General features: G+C 34.4%; 3 protein-coding genes across 3 annotated transcripts; 2 read left to right on the top strand and 1 right to left on the bottom strand.

Moving 5' to 3' along the window:
• Positions 1 to 1,395: 1,395 nt before the first annotated feature.
• On the top strand, positions 1,396 to 1,806 carry LOC134242704 (uncharacterized). The gene has a single exon (XM_062724833.1). The coding sequence runs from the start codon at positions 1,396 to 1,398 to the stop codon at positions 1,804 to 1,806; it is 411 nt and encodes a 136-aa protein (XP_062580817.1).
• A 1,978-nt stretch (positions 1,807 to 3,784) lies between these two features.
• LOC134242694 (sialin-like) lies at positions 3,785 to 15,999 on the top strand. The gene is made up of 8 exons (XM_062724795.1): positions 3,785 to 3,908; positions 3,987 to 4,074; positions 4,170 to 4,256; positions 4,540 to 4,691; positions 7,761 to 7,904; positions 8,698 to 8,830; positions 10,390 to 10,631; positions 15,789 to 15,999. Exons 1-8 carry the CDS (start codon positions 3,810 to 3,812, stop codon positions 15,984 to 15,986), a joined length of 1,143 nt encoding a protein of 380 aa, XP_062580779.1. The 5' UTR covers positions 3,785 to 3,809; the 3' UTR covers positions 15,987 to 15,999.
• A 1,842-nt stretch (positions 16,000 to 17,841) lies between these two features.
• LOC134242702 (beta-1,3-galactosyltransferase brn-like) lies at positions 17,842 to 18,702 on the bottom strand (the record flags this gene model as incomplete). The annotated part of the gene is made up of 1 exon (XM_062724832.1): positions 17,842 to 18,702. A coding segment is annotated over one exon (861 nt), but the record flags the coding sequence as incomplete, so codon positions are not given.
• Positions 18,703 to 27,686: the final 8,984 nt, after the last annotated feature.

Raw genomic sequence — 27,686 nt, 5'->3', positions numbered from 1 at the left:
TTTTTTCAAATAATCTAACGATAGTTTATTCTCAGTTTCATTAAAAATTGCCCGTAAGTGAACTTAGATCCGCCAAACGTAACCGCCATCGTACTCTCGGTTTTGTTATTTCATTGCTGTTTATGAAAAAAATCCGTACTAGAAAGCATCTTACTGTCTGTGAACTCGCTTACTCGATATTATCTAATCATAACACTAATATGAATATCATGTTTTAAATAAACGGTAACTTTTAACTGTAAGTGAAAAAAGAACAGATATCAGTCTTGCATGTACCTGTCTCGAGCTCGATCAGTTCTTCTCATAGAATGAAATATATAGATACAACGAACAGTATTTAAGCTCAAAGTCCATTACACAATACAATTCAGGAGCAGAGCGGACCTCCAAAGCATCAGAGGTTGGACCAGTTGCCATGGAGAAGTGAACATCCCCTGCCGACCGGTCACACCCACCGAATTCAGTTTTTGGCTTAAATTTTTTACTTAATTATTAACTCGCTGATCGACTAAAATAAAATTTTAGATACATGTATCAATGACTGAGAGCGAAAGAATAAGTATACTGGTATACATGTGTTTGTTCGGACCACAGAACCAACCCGTTTGCCTGATCCGCCATGCCAAAGACAACAGTTAGATTGAGGGTTTGACAAGATACATTTAGGCCCCAGAAGCGTATAAATATTTTTGAATAACCTTCAAGTTAACTTAGAAGTGTAATGCAAAAAAACTCTATAGCAACCAAACATACTATAGTATGTCTCCAATGGTGATAGTTCTAAATTTAGAAGTTTAACACTTGTATTATTATCATATTCCATAAAGTATAACAATTATGTTTTTCTACACCTTAAAAAAAAGTCCTAGTAGTATATAAATCTATACAAATATAAAATTAACATTTCCAGTGTTTTGACTGAGTGGACAAAAAAAATCTTTTGGCCAGGACTTCAGAAGGCGTAAACAAACAAGACAGATGGCAAAATCGCATAATACGACAATCATACTGGTAGTCAATACATTTTGTTAGCAACCATCAAAGAACACTATATTAACCTAGAGCTTTGAGGCTGGTGAGTTTTTTTAACTCTAAGGGTATCTAAATCAACAGAAAACTTGTATTTTCAAATTTAGGATTATGTCATTTATTTATTGTTTATCGTGTGACAAAATGTTATGTCATGTGAATTTTAAATTTACTTAGTAAACATAACATTTCATGTTGTAAATTTAGTATTTTCTGCGATGCGACCCTATAAAATCAAAATTTACAACCTGACAGTCATGAAAAGTTACATATTATCACAGTTTAACCCAGGGTATCTTACCTTTAGTGCATTTAATATTAACAAAATATATTATGCACTTTGCAGATTTAGTGGTCTGAAAAAAAATGGGGACCTCTGAAAACTCCGATTCCTCAGTCCATAATGATGGTACACTTATCACCGACGCCACCACAGACCTAAACGATCGTGACAATTCTGTTGACTTGAAACCGAACCCCATCTCAGAGCAGGAGATCTTGATGATGAAAAACAGTAATTTTGAATCTAGTTCTGGCTTTCCAAATGTCAGATCCTCACGGAACAGAGATTTTGATGAAAGGCACTTTATACGCAGCAGGAAGAGTAAGAAACCAGGAAGTGAGACTATACTCAGAACTTTCCGACGCATGCGCAGTGTCAGTATGTGTTACCCCCATCATAATACAACAGCCTCTGATTTCATGGAGCAGCTACAGTCACATCCTTACAAGGACGCACATAAAGGCATGTTTCACTTCAGCTGCTTTCTTGCTTGAATAAAAAAATTTTTTAAGAGTAGAGATATCCTTTTTTGTTTAAATGAAAATTGATTCATAATAATTCTGTCCTTTCAGTTCCTTGGTGGACATCATGGCGAGTGCGCTTCTCTGGTCTATGTTTCGTCGGTTTCTTTTTCTTGTATGCCCAGAGAGTCAACCTCAGCATTGCTATCGTCTGTATGGTTAAGACGGAACTCACAGCAACCAACATGAAGCATCAGTCAAATTTTACCAATATGTCAACCCATTGGACTCCTCTCAATAATTCAACAATAAATTATGAGCAGAGCTACCTTAATCAGTCTAGCCACGCTACAGGAACTCCATACAGTGTGCCAAAACTTTGTCCCGACCCAGTACTTCTCTCTAAACACATGGTATGGATTTTAAGAACATTATATGAACTTATAATAGATATAACCGACATTGACATACTAGTATACAAATATGGCAAGCCCTTTTACTATTTATTCGTGAAATTAAAAAAAATCTTTCAATAGCAGAGCTATCTCTCTAGCATAGAGAGATATCTCTTTAGATCATAGAGATATCTCTTTGACTAATAGAGATATCTTTATACCTTAGAGAGATATTTCTTTTTGTAAGATATCTAGATATCTCTTTTACTTAGAGGAGGTATCTTCATAAGCAAGAAAGATATCTCTTCAAGCGAGAGAGATATATCTTAAAGTTAGAGAGATATCTCTTTAACAAGATTAAAAGAAATATCTTTTTTACAGATATATCTTTTTAGATTTTCAAAAAGAGATATCTCTTTAAATGAAAAAAAAAAGATTTCTCTTTGACAGTGATCCTTAAAATAAAATAATGAATTCTCCCCTTTCACACGAAAGCGAGACAGGAAGTCAAGTCTCTGGAATAATTTTACGGTCATAAGAAAAAGAATGAGCATGCAATACACAGAATAATATATGTACTTTATAGAAAAAATGCTGTAAATCCATTGTTTTGAACAACAAATAATGAAAGTTTAATGTTAAGGAAAACGAAAGTTAGCATAAAATCTCAAATGCAATGGACCGAATGTTCTCAGTCTATGAAATAATCAATTATTACTAATTTGAAATCTTGACAACACTGAATTACTTGTCATATTTAGTAAAGTTTTAATGTAAAATATCATGAATATGTCAAAATTTAAAAGTGCTTTAATTTACTTCCGTGAATAAAAAGCTTACTTCTGGTAAAGGGAGGAGTCATTTCAAATGGATTTAAATAAAAATAATGAAAAGAGATATCTCTTTTTGCTTGAGAGATATCTCTTTTATACACTTTTGAAAGATATCTCTTTCACTTTGAGAGATGTCTCTTAAGATAAACGAAGAGAGATATCTCTTTTACTTTAAGAGATATCTCTTTAATTTGGAAAGATATCTCCAAAAGTAAAAGAGATATCTCCAAAAGTAAAAGAGATATCTTTTTAACGTTCACAGATATCTCTTTTCACGAAAGAGATACCTCACAAGGAGAAAGAGATATCTGGTCAGGTATATAAGAGATATCTCTCTAAGTTTAAGAGATATCTCTTTCTCTTAGAGATATCACTTTAAAATGAGAGATATCTCTTTAAGTTTGGAGATACCTCTATTTCTCTAAAATGAGAGATATCTCTAATTTTAAGATACAATTTATTTTCCGAATAAATAGCAAAAGGGCTTGCCATATACAAAGGTCATATGAATAGTTGTGCGCTCATCACAATCACTCAAATCTTTTGAAAGTTACAAAGTTACAAAATTTTATTTATAGGAAGGTGAGTTTACTTGGGACAAAGCTCTCCAGGGAGCCATTCTGGGAGCTTTCTTTTGGGGATACACAGCTATGCAGATTCCCTCCGGTGTTCTGTCGGAACCGCGCGCGCGCGCGCGCGCGCGCGCGCGCGCGCGCGCGCGCGCGCGCGCGCGCGCGCGCGCGCGCGCGCGCGCGCGCGCGCGCGCGCGGGCGCACGCTTCGGGCCTCGCCTAACGATCTTCGTAGGAATGTCATTGGTGTCCGTCCTCACCATTTTAACACCATTCCTTGCTCGAAGAAGCTCCAGCTTGCTCATAATAACTCGTGTCTTTATAGGAATAGGAGAAGTAGGTATAATGGTATGATCTTTTTGACGACCAAATTAATTGAATAATTGTGCACAAGCTAAATGTTCTTTTTGATAGGCTACGATGTACCCTGGAGCTCAAGCATTTTGGGCCAAATGGTCGCCGCCCCACGAAAGAAGTAGGCTTGTAGGATTTGCATTTGGGGGTAAGCTAAGACAATAAAAAAACAGCATCCATGTTTCAGTTTTAATTGTTCATCAACTCTAGGTCATAATTATGAAAAATATTGGTAATTTTCAGGTACTCAGCTTGGAAATGCTCTAGCGTTTCCCGTATCTAGTCTTTTCTGTGAATATGTTGGCTGGCCTTGGATATTCTATTTCTTAGGTAAGATAATATGCCTTTCCTCCAAGTCTATCGCAGAGGAAATAATACTTCTGCATATATACGTAATAAAATTATTGTTATAATGTGCAATAAACTATGTACAATAGAATTTTCAAACATTTTACCCGTACAAAAATATGCTTTTCAGTTGAAAAGAGTCAATCATTTAAACTCATCTTTTGTCATACTGAGTGTTCATTTTAAGGATTACTTTTACATAAGTAAATTATGGAAGAACTTTCCTGTTAAAGGAAGATATTTTCATAACATAATTTATTCTTAGGATCCTGCTCGTTGCTCTGGACACTGTTTTGGGGGTTCTTCGTGAGGGACAGTCCAGAAGAAATGCCAAATATTACAGAAATCGAGAAAAAGTATATCGAACACTCGCTCGGAAAAGAAAATTTGCCGGAGAACCCTGATCTGCGAAAGAAGGTACAATCTGTTTTATCCAAACCAAAGGGCTTTTCATCATTTCTGCCCTTCATAGTCAAAACTTTTGATTATTCATTTTGTAAATAACTTGAATTTGATCGAGTTTGATACATTTGTAAATAAAAGTTTCTTTCTGCATAATGAAACCACTCCTTTCAGCGTGGTAAACCTTAGCAATGATAAAATGTCTTAAAACATTGTTCAACCCGTCACTTTATTTGTACCTTAAGCCTTGATCTTTTTTAAATCCTGGCCTTTTCCAGTCTCTGCAAAATTAAGAGTGTGAACCGAGGTAAGGTTACTTATTTAAAATATTCCACGATATTGAAGTGGGAGGGTATATACGAGTGTTCGGAATGTCCGTCCGTCTATCTTTACTTCCGTTCCGTTATACGCTTTGGGGTACCCATCTCTTATCCGCAACTCTTCTTATACCATTGTATCTTTCATAGAATTTTTGTTACATGGTGCCATTGTGCACCTCCTATATTACTTTTTGATCTGACACTTACTTCGGGTCTCCCAGAGCAAAACATGGACTTTGCCATTATAACCATATGGGAGACGAGGTCTTCATTTTGTGAGCTCAGTGCTCACAGTACCTCTAATTAAAATCCGTGACTGAATTTGACAACACTACTCTTTGTAATTCTAGCGTCTCTGTATCACTACAGTGTACATGTGCAGGTAAGATTCATCGTTTATATTTTATATAATTTATATTATATACTATGATATATTTATATACTCCCAGTGTGTGTAAATGAATCCTAACGTTGCTTTATATGTATCTCGATCAATGCCAAGTCAAAATTATCTCGCCGTGAACCTCTTGCATGTTGCAGCCTAGCAAGACTAAGAAATGCTGCAAAGTTAATTAAAAACACAAAAATTATTTTTCTTGTGATTTTATTACCACTTTCCCAACCTCAGGTCTGCAGAAGTACACAACAATTTTGTAATTAGTGAGTTTGTAAATATAGCCATGTATTCTAAAGACAAAGACATCGACTGATTTTGTTTTTATGGCTCATGGAATCATTGATTGCTACATGTAGCATCGTATAATAATATTGCTTAAAAGCAAGGTATTGGTTATGTAATAGATACAATTTGAACCACTTGTTTTTGATTTTTCAAGATCATTAAGAATCACATACTTCCATGCCTGTAATATTTTGTGAGGTTAGATGAACTAGCCTCTCTACAGGCTAATTTTTTATGGAGCTTTTCATGGCTATTAAATTCTAATAGCTTTGAATGTGTTAATGTACTAGTAATTGTTTGATATATGCGCAACAAGTCCTATATAAACATCCTCAATTGGCAGCCATTTCACTTTATGTAAATATGAAAGAACTTTTTGACAATGGTCGTGCTTACTAGATAAGAAAATAAGACGGAAAAACATTAAGAGGTAAACCTTCTCTTGAGAAATACCATTTATGACTCGGATTACGATATATCGTATTGCCTTTTTCGACCAATAAACATGGTATTTCGCTCTTTATGGGCCTTAATATGCATTACAATGTTAAAAATATTAATCTTGAAGTCATCGTCTTTGTGTACAACAAAATCTGAGTCCTCGCAGTACTTGGTCATGCTTCTGTACCCCGTCACTGTTTTATAAGTCAGGTTTCTATAAGCGTCAACGAAAGTTTCCTGGATGATGCCTCCGTATATTTTGCTCTCTTTAAGAATTCCCTTATCTCTGCTAACAGACTGACCCAGAAAAAAAACACAATGATTTAATCGAATTTTAAAAACGCATCTATTTTCGGAAATGAAAATTTTCTGGAAAAGACTTAATGAGTAATAATTTTGGTTCCATTATAAGTTTTAAAGAATGGCAGATCAAAGAAGGGTTTATTATACATATATATGTAATTTTTGCATACAATGGTATTGCCTTGGACACATTAAGACTGTCATTTATTGCTGGAGGCAGATTCTTTTTAGTGATGCAGTAGACTAAGGAGAGGCCTTTCAGTTCATTGCGAGGTCTTTTCAATATTTTTGTAACCAGTATACTCGTAAAGGTTATAAAAATATATGTCAGGAACACATTTTGAAAAGACAGCTCTTCATCTCCAGCACCAAGGAAACAATCTTACATAATATAATAATACGAGTCACCAGCTAGAAATGAAGTAACAAATTAAACGCTTCTTTTGTAAATACTGTAATCTACGTCTTAATTTGGTACCGTGTTATCCTGTGAAAGAAATACTGTAATTTGCTCTGAATTTATTTAAGCTCGCATTTAATGTCTAAAAGTGTCCAAATATAAAAGATTATGAATGGAATTTTTAATTCTTCAAATTGTATTGTCTTAGAGTAAAGACGAGAGAATGATTTTTTTTTTCAATTTTATATTAAAGGTGCATGGACACAGATTTGAAGTTAATATTTTCTGTATAATATCACGATTTATATATTTTAATAGCACTTAACATGAAAAAATATTAAAAATTTTATTACATCTTAAAGTTATTGAAACTTCAAATTTTTGGGTGGGTTTGATTGACACATCCTTTCACAAATTTTACATTTATTCTTAATACTTAGTAAAAGTGGCAATCTTGTTGTGTATTAATGGAAAATATTAAAACTATAATCAAAAAAATTCAGAGTAGAAATGTTGGAAAGCAAAACATATACACAGTTTATTATCAGTCCGTACATAAGAAACATTTTTACTGCTCAATATATTTTTACATAATTTTTGTTTGTTCATATTTTTTTCTGTTTGACCACAAAAACTTTAATCTTGCCTATAGCTTTTGTTTGGAGCTAGGTCTTTCATTTTTCTCGACTAGACCTTTATTGATCTATTGTGGTATTCCTTTGACAAGTCCTTTCTTTCAGTATCCATTATATTTGACCATGACCTTCGAGAGTCTGACCCACTTCTGCTAAATTTTACCAAACTTCAAACTTGCCAATATATAACTTTTCATTGTTCAAGGCTAAAAGTTTCATTATTCATGTGTGCTTTTTCTTCTAGACCAAACTTCTTGGCATTTTGTTGTTAAATACATTGCTGTTTTCCGTGATATTTTGCAGGGTAAACCCTGGAAATCCATTCTGACGTCACTTCCTGTTTGGGCTATTCTTGTGACCAATGCAGCTGGAAACTATGGTGCTTACATGCTGTTGACTCAGATTCCTACGTATCTGAAGGAAGTTCTCAAGTTTAACATCAAGTCTGTAAGAATCTAACAGTATGGTTTGAACTTTGAATTAATATGTTTTACGGCGTGACCGTTGAGGCGAGCGCAGTTGTACCATCAAAACACTTGAAAAATTGATCAGCCACTTCAAACATCAAGTCGCACGAGAATTTCGACTAGCTTTGACGTCACATGACGTCACGGAGCTCGTCGGAGCTTACGGAAACGGCCGAGCGTCTGTTTTAAACTATAGATCTAGCACAATTTCGGTCGAAAAACATTGCAGAGTTATTTTTTGTTTCTTTGAAAGATTTCTACAAACTGAAAGCTTTTTATGCTTTACGTTATTGTTTATTTATTTATCTATTTCACGGAAGCAACCGACATGACTTAATTAGCATATCGTCAAAATTCGTAAGTTTCCGGTGACGTCATTTGTATCATTTCCGAAGGGCAAGGTGAAAGCCGGTGTTGTGGCATGGGTGTATTTTTTTGAATAAGGTAAGGAAAAATCATTTCGTTAAGATTTCGGTAAGAAACAATGTTCCTTTATTTTTTTTACTATTTTTGATTTATTCGCGCAAAGGACATTGGGTAGTGCAGGAATTCTGGGAATGTTGCACAGAGAAATTTGGCTGACGTATGTACAGATTTCAATCCGAATTTCCTCTGTTCTTACACGTTAGTCTATTGAGCTCGCTTCGCGAGCGTCGCTTCGCGACGCTCGCTGCGCTCGCTATAAAGAATAACTTGGTAGCAAAAGTACATCATTTTGAAGGATTAATTTTGTTGTGATGTTTTTCAATATGACTATCTTTCCTCTTCTGCAGAATGGGATTTATTCTATGATACCATATCTAGCATTCTGGATGACGATCATAGTGGCCGGAATATTTGCAGACACACTTATTTCAAGGCAAATTTTAAGCATCAAATGGACTAGAAAGTTGTGTTGTGCAATAGGTATTTAACCTTTATTGCATCATCGAGATATTTTTAGAGTAAGGCCAAAAAAAAAAATAGTCTTGTTTCCTGCTACCCGACCGACCCTATTTTTGGGGGCCGACCCTAAAGTTTTTTTTTCGATTTGGAAAAAAAATCGAAATATTTCCGGAATTTGTCGTTCTGTCACCGTTTTCAGTTCCCCTGTTATAAATACAAAACAAAATGGCGGCGGCCATTGGACATGTTGGAAGAGGCCAGCCTCATGTGCTCTCTGTTATTTTGGAACGGTGTCGCTACAAGGACACAAAAACAAGTGTAATAACAACCTTTTCGAGTTCTACCACTTTAAATGATATCTTTGCTAGTGATCGATTGTCAGTTGTCAGAAGCTCTTCGATGCTACTCATCGATTATAAAATAAATATCGCCGACATCGCTAACAAAAAATAAAATTGTCATACTTTAATTTTATTACCAAATCCAAGTGCAAAGAGCATAAAAGTAGTGGTGAATGTTGAAAACATGGAAGGATCCCGTGTCTTGTAGATACTTTTAGTTTTACCGCCATGATTAAATATGGGGTTAGACTAATACCAGGAAACGGTAATATTGCAAGTAAAGGAAAACATAATTAGTCTAGTCAATCTTTTAAACGTAATTATCACCATAAACACATGTCTAACTTCTGGATAATTACTTTTACAACTTGCAATTTTAACTAACTAAAACTTATTTTAAGAAATAAATACATACATATATTAAATGAAAGGTGGGACTAATATCAGTAAAATACCCATTGCATGGACTTTATTAAAAAAATTAATTCCCATTCTGTTTCAATAGTCCTATATTGTTTAATGTAAATAAAATACTATTTTCCACTTTTTAAAAAAGAAATTTCAATTAACATTTGTTCTTGATTTAGTTCCTGTTCACTAAAATATTTCACTTAAATTACAAATGTACATGTATAAAGATTCATCATCTTTTTTTGTTTTTTTGTTTTAGATTTCAAATAGTAAACAACGATAAAATTAACCTGCTCAGAAATCAAATCATTGTAATCTAACAAAGTTCATGGTTTCTGTAACACATATGGTCCTTCGCTGAGTTTTTAAAGGAATGATTGATTATCTACTTGACAAATACCTTCATGTTCCATAACTGAAAAAAAAATTCTAAGAAAACTAAAAGAGCTTTCTACACAGTGTACTGTATATTATAAAATACCACTTGAGTTGTTGTGCATCAAGATATGAAATTTAAGTAAAAGATTATATTGAGTGACTTGTGATATGTTTAATTTGATCATGTATTCAGTTCATATTCAAAAAATGCTGTCGGAAAAAAATAAAATAAAAAAATAAAATAAAATAATTTTCCTACCTACCTACCCTATTTTTTTTAAGGCTGGTAGCAGGAAACAAGACTATTATTTTTTTTGGCCTAAAATACTTTCAGTCAGAAATTTGTATTTGAATAAAATGTACAAAGAAGATGTAAATGATAGGTATAGATTACGTACGTATATATGGACCCAATAAATAGTTTTTCATTGGAATAGTGTTATTTTGTAGGTCATTTTGTACCCGCGGCTTTTTTGTTTGCCCTTGGATATATGAAGTGTTTCCAGCAGGAAGCGGCTGTTTTCCTTCTTACACTGTCACTTGCGTTCTGTGGCTTCCAGTTTCCGTCCGTTTTTGTGAACCATGGTGATATTGCTCCCAACTATGCTGGTACTATATTTGGTTTTACCAATACTGGAGCGAGTATTCCAGGGATAATTGCGCCCTATGTGGTCGCCTCCGTAACTGTTAACGTAAGTTTTTTCATTGGCCTGTTGTCATTTATTTTGAACGTTTTCTTTCGAATTAGCTTATGTGCATGGCAAGATAATGGTATTTAATAATGTCGTTATATGCAAAATTTGAATCATACCTGGTCGAGAATCGTCTAATAAAGTACGGATAGATTTTAGTGGTTCATTAAAACAGAAATTCCGCAAATAATTGTTCCTCTAATAACTGGATATTTTAAGGTCTATATAAATGTAGAAAATTATACAATTTGCTCTACAGTATTGGCGGAGGGCCAGCAGAATTTTTGCACAAGTAAGCTTACAAATCCGTTCAAATAACACAATTCAGAATTAGTTTAAAAATCAGAGGTGGGATCAGTAGCGACCACAGAACTTGCGATATACGTATACTGACTTTAAACAAGACTGTTGATATTATTGTTTCATCAACTTCTTTGTCAATAATTTCGTTCACAGAGCATACCCCTGCGTATAAAATCAACTGAGAGAGATACGGTAATAAACACCTATATGAGGTGACAAGCTATTAAGGGTATATTGCTACATAAGTAAGAATATTGTTTATTGAAACGTTGCGTTTATTATAACGCTTTGTTAGCTCACCTGAGCCAAAGACTCAAAGTGAGCTTTTCTGATCACAATTTGTCTCATTGTCGTCGTTATCGTCGTTGTTGTTAATTTTTCACATTTTCGACTTCTTCTCAAGAACCGCTGGGCCAATTTCAACCAAACTTGCCACAAAGCATCCTTGGGTAAAGGGGATTTAAGTTCGTTCAAATGAAGGGCTACGTCCTCATTCAAGGGGAGATAAATGGGAATTAATGAAAATTTGGTGGTATCTTTTAAAAATCTTCTTCTCAAGAACCACTGTGCCAGGAAAGATAAAACTTATGAGGAAACATCCTCAGGTAGTGTAGATTCAATTTTATTCATATCATGACCCCCGGGGGTAGGGCGGGGCCACAATGGCCGACCAAAGTTTTACATAGAAATATATAAGAAAATTCTTTAAAAATCTTCTTCTCATTAATAGCAAAGGCATGAATGGTCATATTCATATGGAAGCATTCATAGGTAGCGTAGATTCAGGTTTGTTCAAATCATGACCCCCGGGGGTAGGGCGGGGCCACAAGGCTGATCAAAGTTTTACATAGAAATATATAGAAAAATTCTTTAAAAATCTTCTCCTCAAGAACTACTGTGCCATAATTGATCATATTTATAGGGAAGCATCCTCAGGTAGTGACCGTTCACGGTAGCTCAGTTGGTAGAGCGCTCGCCCCGTGATCGGGAGGTGGTGAGTTCGTATCTCGGCCGCGACTGACCCAGTCGATAAAATGGGTAGCAACTGTTCCTTCGCCATGCGCTCGGCACTTTGAAGTGAAAGTTGCGGGTCCTTCGGATGAGACCTTAAAAACCGAGGCCCCGTGTCAGCGGCAGGCGTTGGCACGATAAAGATCCCTCACTGCTCAATGGCCCTGAGTGCCGAGTAAAGGTCAAAATTTGAAGTCCTTCACCGGCATACGGTGACGTCTCCATATGAGTGAAAAATTCCCGAGAGGGACGTTAAACAATATACAATCAATTAATCCTCAGGTAGTGTAGATTCAAGTTTGTTCAAATCATGACCCTCGGGGGTAGGGCGGGGCCAAAATGGCGAATCAAAGTTTTACATAGAAATTTATAGGGAAATTCTTCTTCTCAAGAATAACAAAGCCATGATTAGTCATATTTATATGGAGGCATTCTTAGTTAGTGTAGATTCAAGTTTATTCAAATCATGACCCCTGGGGGGTAGGGCGGGGCCACAACATGGAATCCAAGTTTTACATAGAAATATTTTGAAAAATTCTTTAAAAATCTTCTTTTCAATAATGGCAAAGCCATGATTAGATATTTTCATATTGAAGCATTCTCAGGCAGTGTAAATTCAAGTTTGTTCAAATCATGACCCAAGGGGGGGAGGGGGGGGGGGTAGGGCGGGGCCACAATGTAAGTTTAAATGTAAAGGGCCATAAAGCCACAGGTAGTCAAAGAAATATGCAAGCATCCTTAGTTAGTGTAGATTCAAGTTTGTTTCAATCATACCCTCTTCCCTCTTTTAGGATTGGTTGGAACCACTTTTTAGCTCACCTGAGCCGAAGGCTCAAGTGAGCTTTTCTGATCACATTTTGTCCGGCGTCCGTCTGTCTGTCCGTCTGTCCGTCTGTCTGTAAACTTTTCACATTTTCGACTTCTTCTCAAGAACCGCTGGGCCAATTTCAACCAAACTTGCCACAAAGTATCCTTGGGTGAAGGGGATTCAAGTTTGTTCAAATGAAGGGCCACGCCCTTATTCAAGAGGAGATAATTGGGAATTAATGAAAATTTAGTGGCATATTTAAAAAATCTTCTTCTCAAGAACCACTGTGCAAGGAAAGATGAAATTTTGGGGAAACATCCTCAGGTAGTGTAGATTCAAGTTTGTTCAAATCATGACCCCCGGGGGTAGGACGGGGCCAAAATGGCCGACCAAAGTTTTACATAGAAATATATAGGAAAATTCTTTAAAAATCTTCTTCTCAAGAATGACAAAGCCATAATTCATCATATATATATGGAAGCATGCTCAGGTAGTGCAGTTTCAAGTTTGTTCAAATCATGACCCCCCGGGGTAGGGCGGGGCCAAAATGGCCGACCAAACCTTCACATAGAAATATATAGGAAAATTCTTTAAAAATCTTCTTCTCAAGAATGACAAAGCCATAATTCATCATATTTATATGGAAGCATGCTCAGGTAGTGTAGTTTCAAGTTTGTTCAAATCATGACCCCCCGGGGTAGGGTGGGGCCACAATGGCCGACCAAACTTTTACATAGAAATATATAGGAAAATTCTTTAAAAATCTTCTTCTCAAGAATGACAAAGCCATAATTCATCATATTTATATGGAAGCATGCTCAAGTAGTGTAGATTCAAATTTGTTCAGATCATGACCCCCAGGTGTAGGGCGGGGCCAAAATGGCCGACAAAAGTTTTTAAAGATATATATAGGAAAATTCTTTAAAAATGATTTTCTAACAAATAGCAAATCTATGATTGGTCATGGGACTACTTTTGGATTTAAACTTTACAATAAAAAGCCATTTTCTGCTTTTTCCTACCCTTAGTGCTCAGGTGAGCGATGTGGCCCATGGGCCTCTTGTTTGTTTAAACTTTTCGATAATAAACTGATTTCTGCTTTTTCCAAGCTACAGTGCTCAGGTGAGCGACGTGGCCCATGGGCCTCTTGTTGTTAGGTTATTATTAACGTTTTTAAGCTCACCTGAGTCGAAGGTTCAAGTGAGCTTTTCTGATCACATTTCGTCCGGCGTCCGTCCAGCTGTCTGTCCGTCTGTCTATCTGTAAACTTTTCACTTTTCGACTTCTTCTTAAGAATCGCTTGGCCAATTTCAACCAAACTTGCCACAAAGCATCCTTGGGTAAAGGGGATTCAATTTTGTTCAAATGAAGGGCCACGCCCTCATTCAAGGGGAGATAATTGGGAATTAGTGAAAATTTTGTTGCATGTTTTAAAAATCTTCTTCTCAAGAACCACTGTGCCAGGAAAGATGAAATTTATGCAGAAACAACCTCAAGTAGTGTAGATTAAAGTTTGTTTAAATCATGATCCTCGGGGGTAGGGCAGGGTCAAAATGACAAACCAAAGTTTTACATAGAAATATATAAGAAAATTTTTTAAAAATCTTCTTCTCAAGAATTGTAAAGCCATAATTGATCATATTTATATGGTAGCATCATCAGGTAGTGCAAATTCAAATTTGTTCAAATCATGACCCACGGGGGTACGGCGGGGCCACAATGGCCGACCAAAGTTTTACATAAAAATATATAGGAAAATTCTTTAAAAATCTTCTTCTCAAGAATAGCAAAGGCAAAATTGATCATATTTATATGGAAGCATCCTCAGGTAGTGTAGATTAAAGTCTGTTCAAATCATGACCCCCGCGGGTAGGGGGCCAAAATGGCCGACCAAAGTTTTACATAGAAATATATAGGAATTTAAAAAAAAAAATCTTCTGAAGAATTGCAAAGCCATAATTGATCATATTTATATGGAAGCATGCTCAGGTAGTGTAGATTCAAGTTTGTTCAAATCATGACCCCCTGGGGTAGGGCGTAGCCACAATGGCCGATCAAAGTTTTACATAGACATATATAGGAAAATTCTTTTAAAAGTCGTCTTCTCAAGAATAGCAAAGCCATGATTGGTTATGGGACTAATTTTGGATTTAAACTTTTCAATAATAAACCAATTTCTACTTTTTCCTAGCCACAGTGCTCAGGTGAGCGATGTGGCCCATGGGCCTCTTGTTTTAATAAAATAACCAAATATGAAACAGATGTGTCAGACTCTGTAGAATCTTTTATTTAAAGCTAACTGGGATATAGTGTCGACATATGAATGAACATAGCTATTGTTTATTGATAATACGTCTTTGATATATCTTAAGGTCAAGTTGAGGGCCACATCAAGTGTTTACTTCTTCCCATGTATAAGATTTTGAATAAATTCCGCTTCATGTAATTGTGTATCAAAACATCACAAAATTTTGTTTTTATAGGAAATATGGTACATCTTTTGTTAAATATATTTTTCTTTGTATCTATATATCGATAAAATTGTGAGATACACCTTTTATTGTTTATTCAGCGTGACGCACTGGTTAGAGCAATTGCTCTAAAGTGGCGATTTAAGGAGATGGTCCTTACGCTGCGAGTTCGATTTCACTGTGCGACGTGGAGACAGTTCATTTGTGTGATTCTGACCCAGATTGAAAACTGATCCAGTTTTTTTCATCGTTGAATATTAAGCTTTGAATTCAAACCACAGCCTGATGAAAATTGAGCCGAATCATTGAATTTTCATCATAAAACCGGATCAAATTCTGTTACACCGGTCCTTTGGGTGAGACCGTATAAACCGAGCATTTAAAAGATCCCTCAGTGCTCAAAGGTCATGAGTAGCGAGTAAAGGTCTCCTCCGGCAAGTGGTGCCGTATCAAGATGAGTGAACAGTTCTCTAAGGGACATAATAATCAACGAATTTATTAACCAACCACACAAATACAAAAATATTGTTTAAACAGAGTGTTAAAGAGTTTATCTCGTTTCAGAAAACACAAGAGGAATGGCTGATAGCGTTTTACGTTGCTGCTGTTATTTACTGTTTGGGAGCCATTTTCTTTCTGATTTTTTCCGATGGAGAAATTCAAGAGTGGGCTAAAGACAAAGAAGAAATGGAGAACTTGGAGAATATTAGCGAACCCAGAAAAGAAGCAGCACAAGAAAAATATGACGCTCTTGGTCATTAATAAGGGAACACCCTCATAAAACTGCCCTTGTCGTCTTTTAAGAAAATACATGTATGCATAAAACTTGGTATAAATCGAAAGTTTGTTTTCAGTAAAAAAAAAATATGTTCAGCTAAATCAAGTTACATTTAGCAAAGTAAATTTATGGATAAATGAACTGGTAATGACTTAAATTACAGACTTCGAAGATCAATTTGTAGAAATTATGTTGTTAGTTAATATATTTATTTTTGTCAGAGTACTTAAATGACGTTTGTTACCGTGTTTCTAGTGGTAAAATAGTAGATAGTAACAGGTACTTGTATATTCATGTCGTGGTAAACTTGCTGATGTCATTCCACTCGAAATGTTGATATTTTTTTTAATGATCATTTTTGCAAAAGATGAGTATTTGCATATTTGTTAATACAGCATGCTAGTTTTACAGTATCAACAATTGTTTCGATCCCAGTCAAATTTTTGTGCGTTTTTTTTTTTACACTTTCACTCCACATTGATATATATTGAACCACATGTGAATCTCATGATACATTTAGTTTACCTTCATTACATGTATAAGTTATAAAAATTCATGAGCCAATAAAAAAAATAGTCATACCATGTAAATAGGAAAATATACATGTCAAAAATTACTTTCAAAATCACTTAACTTAACTAAAGAAGACTTAACTAGTAAAAATAGGCTTGTAATTGGTTTCGCCAAAATCATTTTAACATTTGGAGCAAAATCTAAGTAAAAAACTACTGGAAGGCATGATTTACCACATCAGTAATTAAAATGGGTAGAACAATTTCAGAAAAAAAATACTGCTTATTGTATTATTTATTTTTTATGTGCTGTTTTCTAGTCATCGCATTGTGATACTATTTATATAGAATCGACCTACAATTTCTGATTTATGTGTACATGTAAAATGATCGAGTCAGTTTAGGTGCTATAACGTTAACTAAGAACTTTTTCCCCACAAATTTGAACGAGGGAATTCAAAGTTCTACGTGTACAGAAATGATCTTTTATATATCAATATTGAGATCAGCAGATGAGCACGATGGGAAAAACACAGATGAGCCAAAAATCGCAATCAAGCAATATGCAAAGAATATAATAAAAATGTAACTGAATTATTTAAAACCTGTATTATCCGTCCTGATTTCTTTCTAAATTACATTAATAACCTTGAAAGAACAGTTGAAGTAAACATGCATGTTTTAGTGTGCAGTAAAAATAAGGTTCGAATGTTAATTTCATGCAGTTATTCAATTCAATAGGAGGCAAATATGAAACAAAAAAAATATTGTAAATCACTCATACTTACCATGCCTGCTAGGCACCCAGTAAATATTTAAAATAGTTGCTCAGAGTTCTATCATCTTCTAAGCAATGATGTAAGAGTCTCTTAAGATAGAGGTTAACAGAATATTTCGTATCATCAAGGAATTAAAACTGTTACTACTTGTTGATGCTAATGCCATGTTTTGATACCTGTTAGGTATGTGTTGTGATATTCAAATTAACAGTTTTCTTCATTTGTAATAAAAAATTAGTGAAACATATTTATTTTACTTCATGTTGTATGCTGGTTCTGTTGTTTGTCAAATTCATATCAGTTAAGCAGAACAAAGAGAAACTTGGGAGTGTCAACAAAATACCACCTAACTTCTATAGATATGTTACTCACTTGAACCACCCATTTACTTTGAGTACATTGAAAACAAATTTGGTTGATAATAAATACTGACTTATAGTGCTGCAGCAGTACACAATTAACAATTTTATCATAGGCGAGTTTAAAAATATAACTATGCATTCTGAAGAAAAAGACTTCGTTTGATTCTGCTTTTATTGCTCACGAAATCACCAACCACGTAGAATCGTAATAATATTGCTCAAGAACAAGCTATAGGCTATGTAATAGATACTGTTTGAACTACTTGCTCTTGATTTTTCAAGGTCATCAAGAACCACGTACTTCCATGCCTGTAATAACTCTTGGGGTCTGGTGAACTCTCTGCAGGCTAAATTTTCATGGAACCTGTCACAGTTATTGAACTCAAATAGCTTTGAATGTGTTAATGTAATGTTTGATTTTTGAGCAACAAGTCCTATGTAAACATCGTCAATTGGTAGCCATTTCACTAAATGAAAATTTGAAACCAATTTTTTGGCAATGGTTGCGCTTACTATATAAGCACCTCCTGGAAAATAAGGTGGAAGAACATTTTCAGGGAAATCTTCCTTTGAGAGATACCATTTATGATTCGGATCACGATATATTGTATTTCCTTTTTCGACTAGGCGACCAATGAACATGGTCTTTGGCTCTTTATGGGCTTTTATCTGCTTTACAATGTTAACAATATTAATCTTGAAGTCATCGTCTTTGCACACAATAAACTCCGAGTCCTCACAGTACTTGCTCATCCATCTGTACCCCATGATTGTTTTATAAGTCAGGTTTCTGTAGGCATCCACAAAACTTCCCTGGATGATGTCTCCGTATATTTTGCTCTCTTTAAGAACGTCCTTATCTCTGGTAACAGATTGACCAAGCAGAAACACCGTCTTTACCGAATCTCTTAAGTTAATGTAGTTCTGAATTTTAAAACGTACCCATTTTCGGAAATGAAAATTTTCTGGAGAAGACTTCACGAGTATTAATATTTTGATTCCATTATACGTTTTAAAGGAATCGCAGATGGAAGAAGGGTTAGTTATATAGGTAATTTGTGCATAAAATGGCGTTGGTGTTGCCTTGGGCACGTTTAAACTGGTGTCATTTTTTCCAAGAGACAGATCCCTTTTTGTAATGCGGTAGAATAAGGAAGGGTCTTTCAGTTCATTGCCAGGCCTTTTCAGTAGATTTGTGACAAATGTTAAGGTTATGAAGATGCATGTCATGAACATTTTGAAACGAAAGCTCTTCATCTTCAGAACCAAGGAAATAATCTGAAATTATATGATACGAATCACGTGGTAGAAATAAAGTTACAAATATTAATGAACGCTTCTAAAGTGAAAACTGTCATCAACCTCTTTAATTAATATGTATTTGTCCGTTCCGTTTAACGTAATACTGTAATTTGCTCTGAGTTCAATTTAAGTTCGCAGTTATTGCCGAATAGTGTCCAAATAAAGCATTTTTTAAGGGGGATGTACAAGCCATATTAGATCTAGTCTGGTGTAAAATAAGAAATAACAAGAATGCGCTTAATGCTTTACCAAACTAGCCCAAAGTTGCTCAAAGTGCTAATGCACTCATTACCTACTGTTAGAGACCAAAATTAGTAAATAATTAAGTTTATTTTGCTTTAATTAGGAGGAAATCAATCATGTTAGAACTGCGCAGCTACAGCATTCACGAAATGAAAAATGCATTGAAAATGATGTCAGTTCGGTTCATTGATAATATGGCTACAACCATTTGTTTCGCTTTTTTCTTGTCATTATCCATAATTCTTGAAAATTTGATTTTTCATATGGGGGTCTTCATGAGGCCATGGTGTTCATTACGTCCGCCATTCCTCTGTAACACAGAGTTCAAATAACATTGCTTTTAGAATAAATGCGACCATAACAACATCAAGACAAGAAATTCTGAAGTAATATTCCCTAGGTTATATAACTTACTACTTTAGTTTGTAACATTGCATCGTCTGATTAATGAAAAAAACGCAATTTTAACCCCACTCCAGCAAATCGGGAAACACTGTTCTGTTTATAGCTCGAATTTCCTCGATCATCTCATTCCACTGCGCACGTGGTTGACATGTGCCATATACATGTATCTGCTGTGGATAGATGTGTTTATTACTATGATTATATTTAATTTTTCATGGAACAATTACTGATAATTTGTTGGTTTCTTTAAAATTCAAGAAAAAATATTAAAATTGTCCTAAACATATGTGTTTACGGCGGGTCTCTTTTCTGTGGCGATAGAAGTTATTTTCAAATGGGGCTCTGCAAGGAGGATGCTTAGCTTTTAATTTGAAAATGTTAAAAAATGTGCCGTGCATGAAAAAAAAATTGTAATTACATGTATTACATTCGAAAAGTTGGTACAACTGTCAATGTTGTTTTGCACTTAGATACAAAAAATAGTCAGTTATAGGATTTCCTTCAGACACCTCATATAAATAGCTAGATTGTTTGCAATGGCCCATACATTGTATGGAACAATGTTTGGACATAAAAACACATCATGTCTCATTATTTTGACAAGGTTGTAAGCTTCCACCAACATACGAAGTTTGATAAAATATATTGAGTTGTTTCTTTGAAATTTAGAAGAGAGCACCATGTTTGCGAAGAAAGGTCCATTGCCTATGCTATATCTATCTTCGCAAAACAAAAAGTGGGAGGCTACCCCCCATCACTAAGTATACTAGCCTTATCATGGGCGTTGGAAGCACATTTAAAAGGGGGGGGGGCTAAACCAACAAAAAAGGTAAATCCCAATTTTCAATGCCCATGTTATATCTATTTTTGCAAAAAAGTGGGGGGGGGGGGAACTCCCCCTAGCCTCCCCCGGTTCCGACGCCTAAGCTTATTTTGTTAAGACCACTTTTATACAAAAAATATTTGGTTGCCCTCCCTCCCGACCTACTGCCTAGAAATGGCCCGACTCAATTTTTTTTTACATCCCATTACACTTAATGCACGATATTTTTACTTTTTATTCCGTCAAAAATATGTTTAAATTTTAAGGGAAAAATGTTCTCACCTATAAATACGGACACAATAATTTTTCCCTAAGTTGGGAGGACCACCAAACGTCATTTTAAAAATGGTCTAAAATATCTAATTCTTTTGATTTTTTCTTTACTCTGTAAAATAATAATTTCGACAACATGGGCAAATATAAAAAAAATTTATAATTATTTAGTAAATCTCCTACTCCACTATGAATGATTTCATTCCTTTTCAAATAGTGCTCCGATGTGATAATTGTGAGTGTGCATTTGATACAGTATACTAGCAGGCATACTAAAACCAGGTCATTCATATCGATTTTATGTGTCTAATTTTCTTTGTGTTTCATTTGTGATAATTAAGATTCTGGTAGATAAAATAAGTTATCTGTGTCAGACTTACAAACTCTTAATTTTTAACTTTGATGGTGCTCATTTTTCCTTTTCTGGAATCAAAGAGGTTAAAGCCGCTTAATCCGAAACAGGCACATATTATCTTACACTATAAAAGTACGTCATTACACAGATAATATATAAAAATAAATTGTAAGATTGATTTATTATAATAATAGTTTATTACAATAATCCTTATATGGAAAACGTAGATCAAAAATCTTATTGACAAACAGAAGTTCCTGACGGGAAGTTAAGATCTGTGGCTCTTTTCACAAAAAATCTTACGACTAAGATGAAATTTTTCCGATTATTCCACAAGTATCTAAGCTCTTAGTAGGACATTAAAAATTTTATATTTCTATTAATCAAAGTTACTGAGTAAAAATATTTAAGAAAAAATAAATATGTTGAATAAACAAAAAGTCACAGAGTTGTCAAATTTTCACCTTAGTCGTAAGATTTTTTGTGAAAAGGGCTACTGTTGTGAAGTCATTTTTGAAAAAAATAAATTTATCGGTTATGTCACGGGTCTCCTATCTCAGGAAATAATTTAGTCAACACAATATTCCTAAATGGAGGTTCATATATTTATTGGATGACAATTTGCAGGAACGATGAAAATAAATGAAGTATACACGAACACGCGAATGAAGGTGACCTGCAATGAAAATGAAAAAATATCGTCCATGTACAGGTAGGCCTACAAGTTCTTTATTGTGAAAAAAATGCACGGGTTTGTTCTTCATGAGATATACATGTAAGCGATAAATTTAATTTTTCGAAGGTGATTTCACGCGATATCAACATAGGTTTATTTTTTGAGTGACCTAACAAAAATTATTTTTTTAACTTTTGAATTTTGATATCTTTTAAAAGAAAAGGACTTTGAGGATATAATTTGACAAAAGTTGAAACAATTTATGGACAATTATTTTTCAAGAAGAAAAACGAATATAATTTTTAGCGAAAAGAATCGGACCAAGCGGCTTTAAGATTTTTTTTTATATCAGCAAGTACACTATTTAACAACAGTTCGATAATAATACACATGTACATGAACTAATTACTTTAAGCCACACTATAACACAATTCCTCTTTTAAAAAGTGTTCATATTATTTGAAACATTTTGCAATTGTAATTCTCTTCTACTTTTTAAGATTGTTACATGTATGTACTTCCATATAAAGAAGAGGTCTGGAAAAAGAATGCTGTGCTAAAAATAGACCACGTGCTGCTATCCATGAACTATACTTTCATGGTTCTTGACACTCATTTTGAAGAAAACAGTACCTTGTTTCAAATATGAAATTACCATTTAAAAGTGCAAAATTTAGACATTTTCTCAACAAATGGTTGTAGAGTGAACATTAATGCACAGTTTGCATATTTTTTTGTATTTTTTAAGGCTCTGCTGAATTTTGTAGCTGCGCAGTTCTAAGGAGCATATCTAAAGCATTTTTCTGCAAAAGTATAGATTATATATGCACAACATGCATTCAATTATGCATATTTATTGTATCTTTAATATAAGGACTTAAAAGAAGATGGGCGCATTTGGCGAGTGATCTGCATGAATCATTTGTACGAAACATTTATGGTTTAAATGTCCATGATTTGGTTGGCTGAACATAGCTGGTCAGATTTTACAAACACGTCCATAAGGGTTTTTTTTCATTTAGTTTGAAAGACCTTGTGAGATTGTAACATTTATGTCCGTTTTTCCTAGGGGGTACTATAACATAGTAATGTTACACAAAAAATAAACACCTAAAATATTTAATGCATAGATGTATGATACGTGTACATGTACATTGTAGAATAGATTAGAATTGATTTATCTCGAGAACCAAACTGAACCAAAATTTATCTAATTCAAAGTTTTAATACATCAGTACATAAAACGAAACTGACAAAATAAATGGTTGTTCGCATGAAAAAAAATTAACCCCATTCCAGGCTCGAACCAAAAACTTTTCGCTTCGAGTGCACTGGACAGGTAGCCCAACTTACTGAGCTATCACCTCTATACATATCCAGACGATTTTAAAAGGACAAAGAAGCACCACATTCACACATTTGGATTTTTTTGGGAAAAGTTCATTTTTTGTGGTCTCTGGGTCTTCTCTCCATTTTTTAAAAAAAGTGTATTCGTTTCTTTGAATTAAAATACACACAAATAACGTTTTAAAAATCATGGAGAGAAGACCCAGAGATAGAAAAAGTGTCATGTTGTAAATTTTGAATTTACCGGGTGGCAGTAAACACAAAATTTACATGTTGTCATGTTGTAAATTTTGTGTTTACTGCCACCCGGTAAATTCAAAATTTACAACATGACAAAAGTTTAGAAAAACGTGTTTAAAAATGTACCATTTTGTACCAAATGTCTGATCTGGCCAATTTTCAAGTCATTTTTTTTAGCAAATCAGTGGTCAATTTCGGGAAAATAGTTTCCTTTCCTGTTGCACAGGAACCCGTTAAATTACAAAAATGTTAAAATTTTATCTGACATGTCGATAAAATTTTCGCTTTTCAATTACGCCCAGATTCCTGCCGAATGCCAATCAAAAGCGCCCTCATTCTTTGATCAAAATATAATGTATTTTAGCCATTTGAAGAAATGTTTACATTTTGCTCTTACTGTACTAAAGGTGGCCGGACATCCCCCTTAAATTGTATTGTCTAAGTGCAAGAACGAGAGAATGTTCACTTTATTCTATTAAATGCTTTCTACATTACAGGTTGTAAAAAAAATCCTTTTAACATTCGTTCTTATCAATTACTTACTTTTATTTGGAACTGTAATGACCACACTTCCCGAGCCTTTCATTAGGGACTTGTATAAGCATCTAATACTACAATGAAGCGCATTGAAGTGATAAAATTTTCCGTTCGAATGGAACGTTTTGAGCTATCTTTAGAACGTTGTTTGTCATAGGATGACACGCCCATCTCTTTAGAAATAGATAAAACGGTCAATTTGTTTATTCGAATACATTTAGAACAGGTTTTCCATAAATATATTAGCCAATCAAATTGACAGTCTAACTAAACACCGAGTAAACATGTGTTCGACCGAAACATGTGTTCTGATAAATTCAACAGACATGATAAATTCAGAAATATGCAAATATTCGCTGCAATTTGTGTTTTACAGAAGCGGTAACTCTCCCTTTTTATCTTTTTAAAGCTCCATTTCAGTGTAACTCATGTTGCTTGTCGCGAAGAGTGGGGTATCTTAAATCATAGCGACGAATATTTCTTTCTCATTTCAAAAAATATGGGAGTGTCATTATGTTATAATTGACGTTCAAGACATGATTCAGAACGTTTCATCCAAACGGAAAATTTTACCACTTCAATGCGCTTCATTGTAATACGTCCCTGTCATCAGCCAGTTACCGTCAAATTCACTAAATTTAACCTACAATGAAGAGCTCTATTGGCGTAATTGATACGAGTTATTTGTTTTCCTTTAGATCCGCGGCATCGTCGGGAGGTCCTCGGTGACAATGACAATGACAGAAGAAGATTCAACCATGCTGCTCTGACGATGCTTCGTGGTAGATTTTGTTTTCGCGTTAAATCAGACTTTAAATAAATAATGTATCCCCGGGTTGTATGTGCTTGTGCGTACTCTTTGAACAATTTATGCAAACCGTTGAATTTCATGGTCTAAAGATATCAAAAATGTCAGGAACATATATCGTTAACTTTTTTTGTCTTGCTTAATTCAATGTGGAATATTACAAGCGTTAACAAGACAACAACGTATATTTTATTGAGGGCGTTATTTGGGCATTCCTAGAGATCAAAAACTTGTACTAAATGCTCAATTAATTTTTTTGAAGATGAAAAACACACTTTTTGAACATTTAAATTTTGTTACAGAAAGAGAGAATATGATGAATATTATACAAAGACTTTATATCAGTTTTGCTCATTTAACAACGGCATTTGATTAATGAAAACTAGTTTTTGTGGTGAAAATTTTGAAGTGCTTTCAGCTGCTTGTAAAATGGCTAGACAAGTCATATAAAATACTTAAATGCTTATAATGTATAATGTATAATATACATTTTCGTACATTACAACATTTCTCTGAATAATATTATTAATTACATTTACAGGTATATATTTTATAAAAGCTTTATATACGAAGGTTGTATCAGAAAAACGCAAACTTTTTGAATATTTCAAATATTATTCAACCAAAACTAATATTTTTTGTTTGCTGTTGGAAAATATTTTTGTTATTTTGACAAAACATTAAAGGCATGTGATGCCATATGCTTAAAAAACAGCATTTGAAGGGTGTTAAATATCGATGGTCGGCGCAAGGTAATTTCAAATAACATATAGCATTGTCAATGAAGTTTTTTTTATTATCAGACTATACGGAAATATAATGTAATAAAATTTACCTACATAAATACACTTTTATTTGGTGTACTCCTATTAAGAAATTCATTTATTTGACACAGTTAATGACAAATATATGACGATATGTACCAAAGCACTTTAAATTAAACATTGTCAAAAATGGTGACGTTTGACGGAAATGTGGAACATAAAATTGTCAATAAACACTATGTTGAGAAGGATATAAAACTCCTGTACACAGGGAAAAGATATGTTAATGATGGAAAAACCACACACATGATTATGGGAAACAGGTTTTTCTCTAGTTGATGGTGAGGTTGACTTGACTGGTTATCCAATAGAAGAGAAAAAAATGAAGACGAACTGAAAAGACAACAACAGAACGTCAAAGGCTTATGTGAAAACCTCTGTTTAACAATTCGATCAGTTAGGTTTATGATCGAAATTGTGAAATTGTCTATTAAAAGAATTAACTTCGCAATCTTTTGGTTACACTAGTATTTTAGATGTATAACTTGGTAATTGAAAGAAAATTAAATACAGTGCCGAATTTTTGCTTTAATGAATTTTATTAGAGGCACAGTTTCCAGAGCAAATTTACAAACACTACGAGCTACAATTTGACGTTGTCAGTGGTGCTCCGACAGCTGATTTGTAAGGTTCGTTTTCCTGAGAAAAATATGTTACTTTTAGAGATATTTCATTAAATTTTTTAAGTATTATTCAAAAAATGTTGACAATGATGTATGCAATTTTTTAACTTTACAGTCTCAGTAAAACAAAAGATATTGAAAATATTCGCGTTTTTCTGGGACAACCCTCGTGTTGTAATAGTATAGTTCATTCTTTTGCCACATGGTATCTTTTGCTACGTGGGATTATAGAATTAGTTTAATAGAATTAATTTTTAACTTTGCATTAGGGTACACGACTGTACTATTTCATTTATCAACATTCCTTTCATACGTAGTGTTATACTATAAACATGTACTAATACATGCATTGTAGCTTATCTAGTATACACATAACTTGTCGGTGCTTGTAATTCTATATATAAAAAAACATGCTTGTTGTTTGTAAAGTCTGAAAAGGACCTGTCTTGGAAATAATAAATCTATCTATCAATAACCACACTGTCTTCGTGTCGGTCTTATAAACAGATTAATAAAACATATGGAGATAACGAACAGTATTTAAGATCAAAAGTCCATAAAAAATACAAAATCGGAGGAGAGCAAACACGGAGCTCCAAAACATCAAATGTGAGATCAGATTCTATGGAGGAAAAAGCATCCCCTAAGGAACGGTCTCACCCGCCGTGTGCTCATTGTCCTGATCGGGAAATAACGGAAAAATTTGTTGTCAATTTAGTAATAAAATAAAGATAAAATAAAACAAGAGGCCCATGGGCCACATCGCTCACCTGAGCACTAAGGGTAGGAAAAAGTACAAAATAGCTTTTTATTGTAAAGTTTAAATCCAAAAGTAGTCCCATGACCAATCATGGATTTGCTATTTTTTAGAAAATGATTGTTAAAGAATTTTCCTATATATATCTTTAAAAACTTTGGTCGGCCATTTTGGCCCTGCCCTACCCCTGGGGGTCATGATTTGAACAAAATTGAATCTACACTACTTGAGCATGCTTCCATATAAATATGATGAATTATGGCTTTAACATTCTTGAGAAGATTATTTTTAAAGAATTTTCCTATATATTTCTATGTTAAACTTTGGTCGGCCATTTTGGCCCCGCCCTACCCCCGGGGGTCATGATTTGAACAAACTTGAATCTACACTACCTGAGCATGCTTCCACATAAATATGATGAATTATGGCTTTGTCATTCTTGAGAAGAAGATTTTTAAAGAATTTTCCTATATATTTCTATATAAAACTTTGGTCGGCCATTTTGTCCCCGCCCTACCCCCGGGGGTCATGATTTGAACAAACTTGAATATACACTACCTGAGGATGTTTTCCTATAAGTTTCATCTTTCCTGGCACAGTGGTTCTTGAGAAGAAGATTTTTTAAATATGCCACCAAATTTTCTTTAATTCCCAATTATCTCCCCTTGAATGAGGGCGTGGCCCTTTATTTGAACAAACCTGAATCCCCTTTACCCAAGGATACTTTGTGGCAAGTTTGGTTGAAATTGGCCCAGCGGTTCTTGAGAAGAAGTCGAAAATGTGAAAAGTTTACAGACAGACGGACAGACAGACAGACA

Source organism: Saccostrea cucullata, unplaced genomic scaffold, assembly GCF_032062105.1.
Source record: "Saccostrea cucullata isolate Sc308-1 unplaced genomic scaffold, CSIRO_AGI_Scuc_v1 ctg138, whole genome shotgun sequence".
NCBI classification, from domain to species: domain Eukaryota; kingdom Metazoa; phylum Mollusca; class Bivalvia; order Ostreida; family Ostreidae; genus Saccostrea; species Saccostrea cuccullata.
Note: the sequence above shows the minus strand (reverse complement) of the source record. Positions and strands in the feature narration are given on the sequence as shown.

Coding starts and splice junctions, on each gene's coding strand:
- LOC134242704 (XM_062724833.1), top strand. CDS start 1,396: ATGGGGACCTCTGAAAACTCCGATTCCTCAGTCCATAATGATGGTACA.
- LOC134242694 (XM_062724795.1), top strand. CDS start 3,810: ATGTCATTGGTGTCCGTCCTCACCATTTTAACACCATTCCTTGCTCGA. Junction 3,909..3,986: donor TCTTTATAGGAATAGGAGAA/GTAGGTATAATG, acceptor TCTTTTTGATAG/GCTACGATGTACCCTGGAGC. Junction 8,831..10,389: donor AAAGTTGTGTTGTGCAATAG/GTATTTAACCTT, acceptor GTTATTTTGTAG/GTCATTTTGTACCCGCGGCT.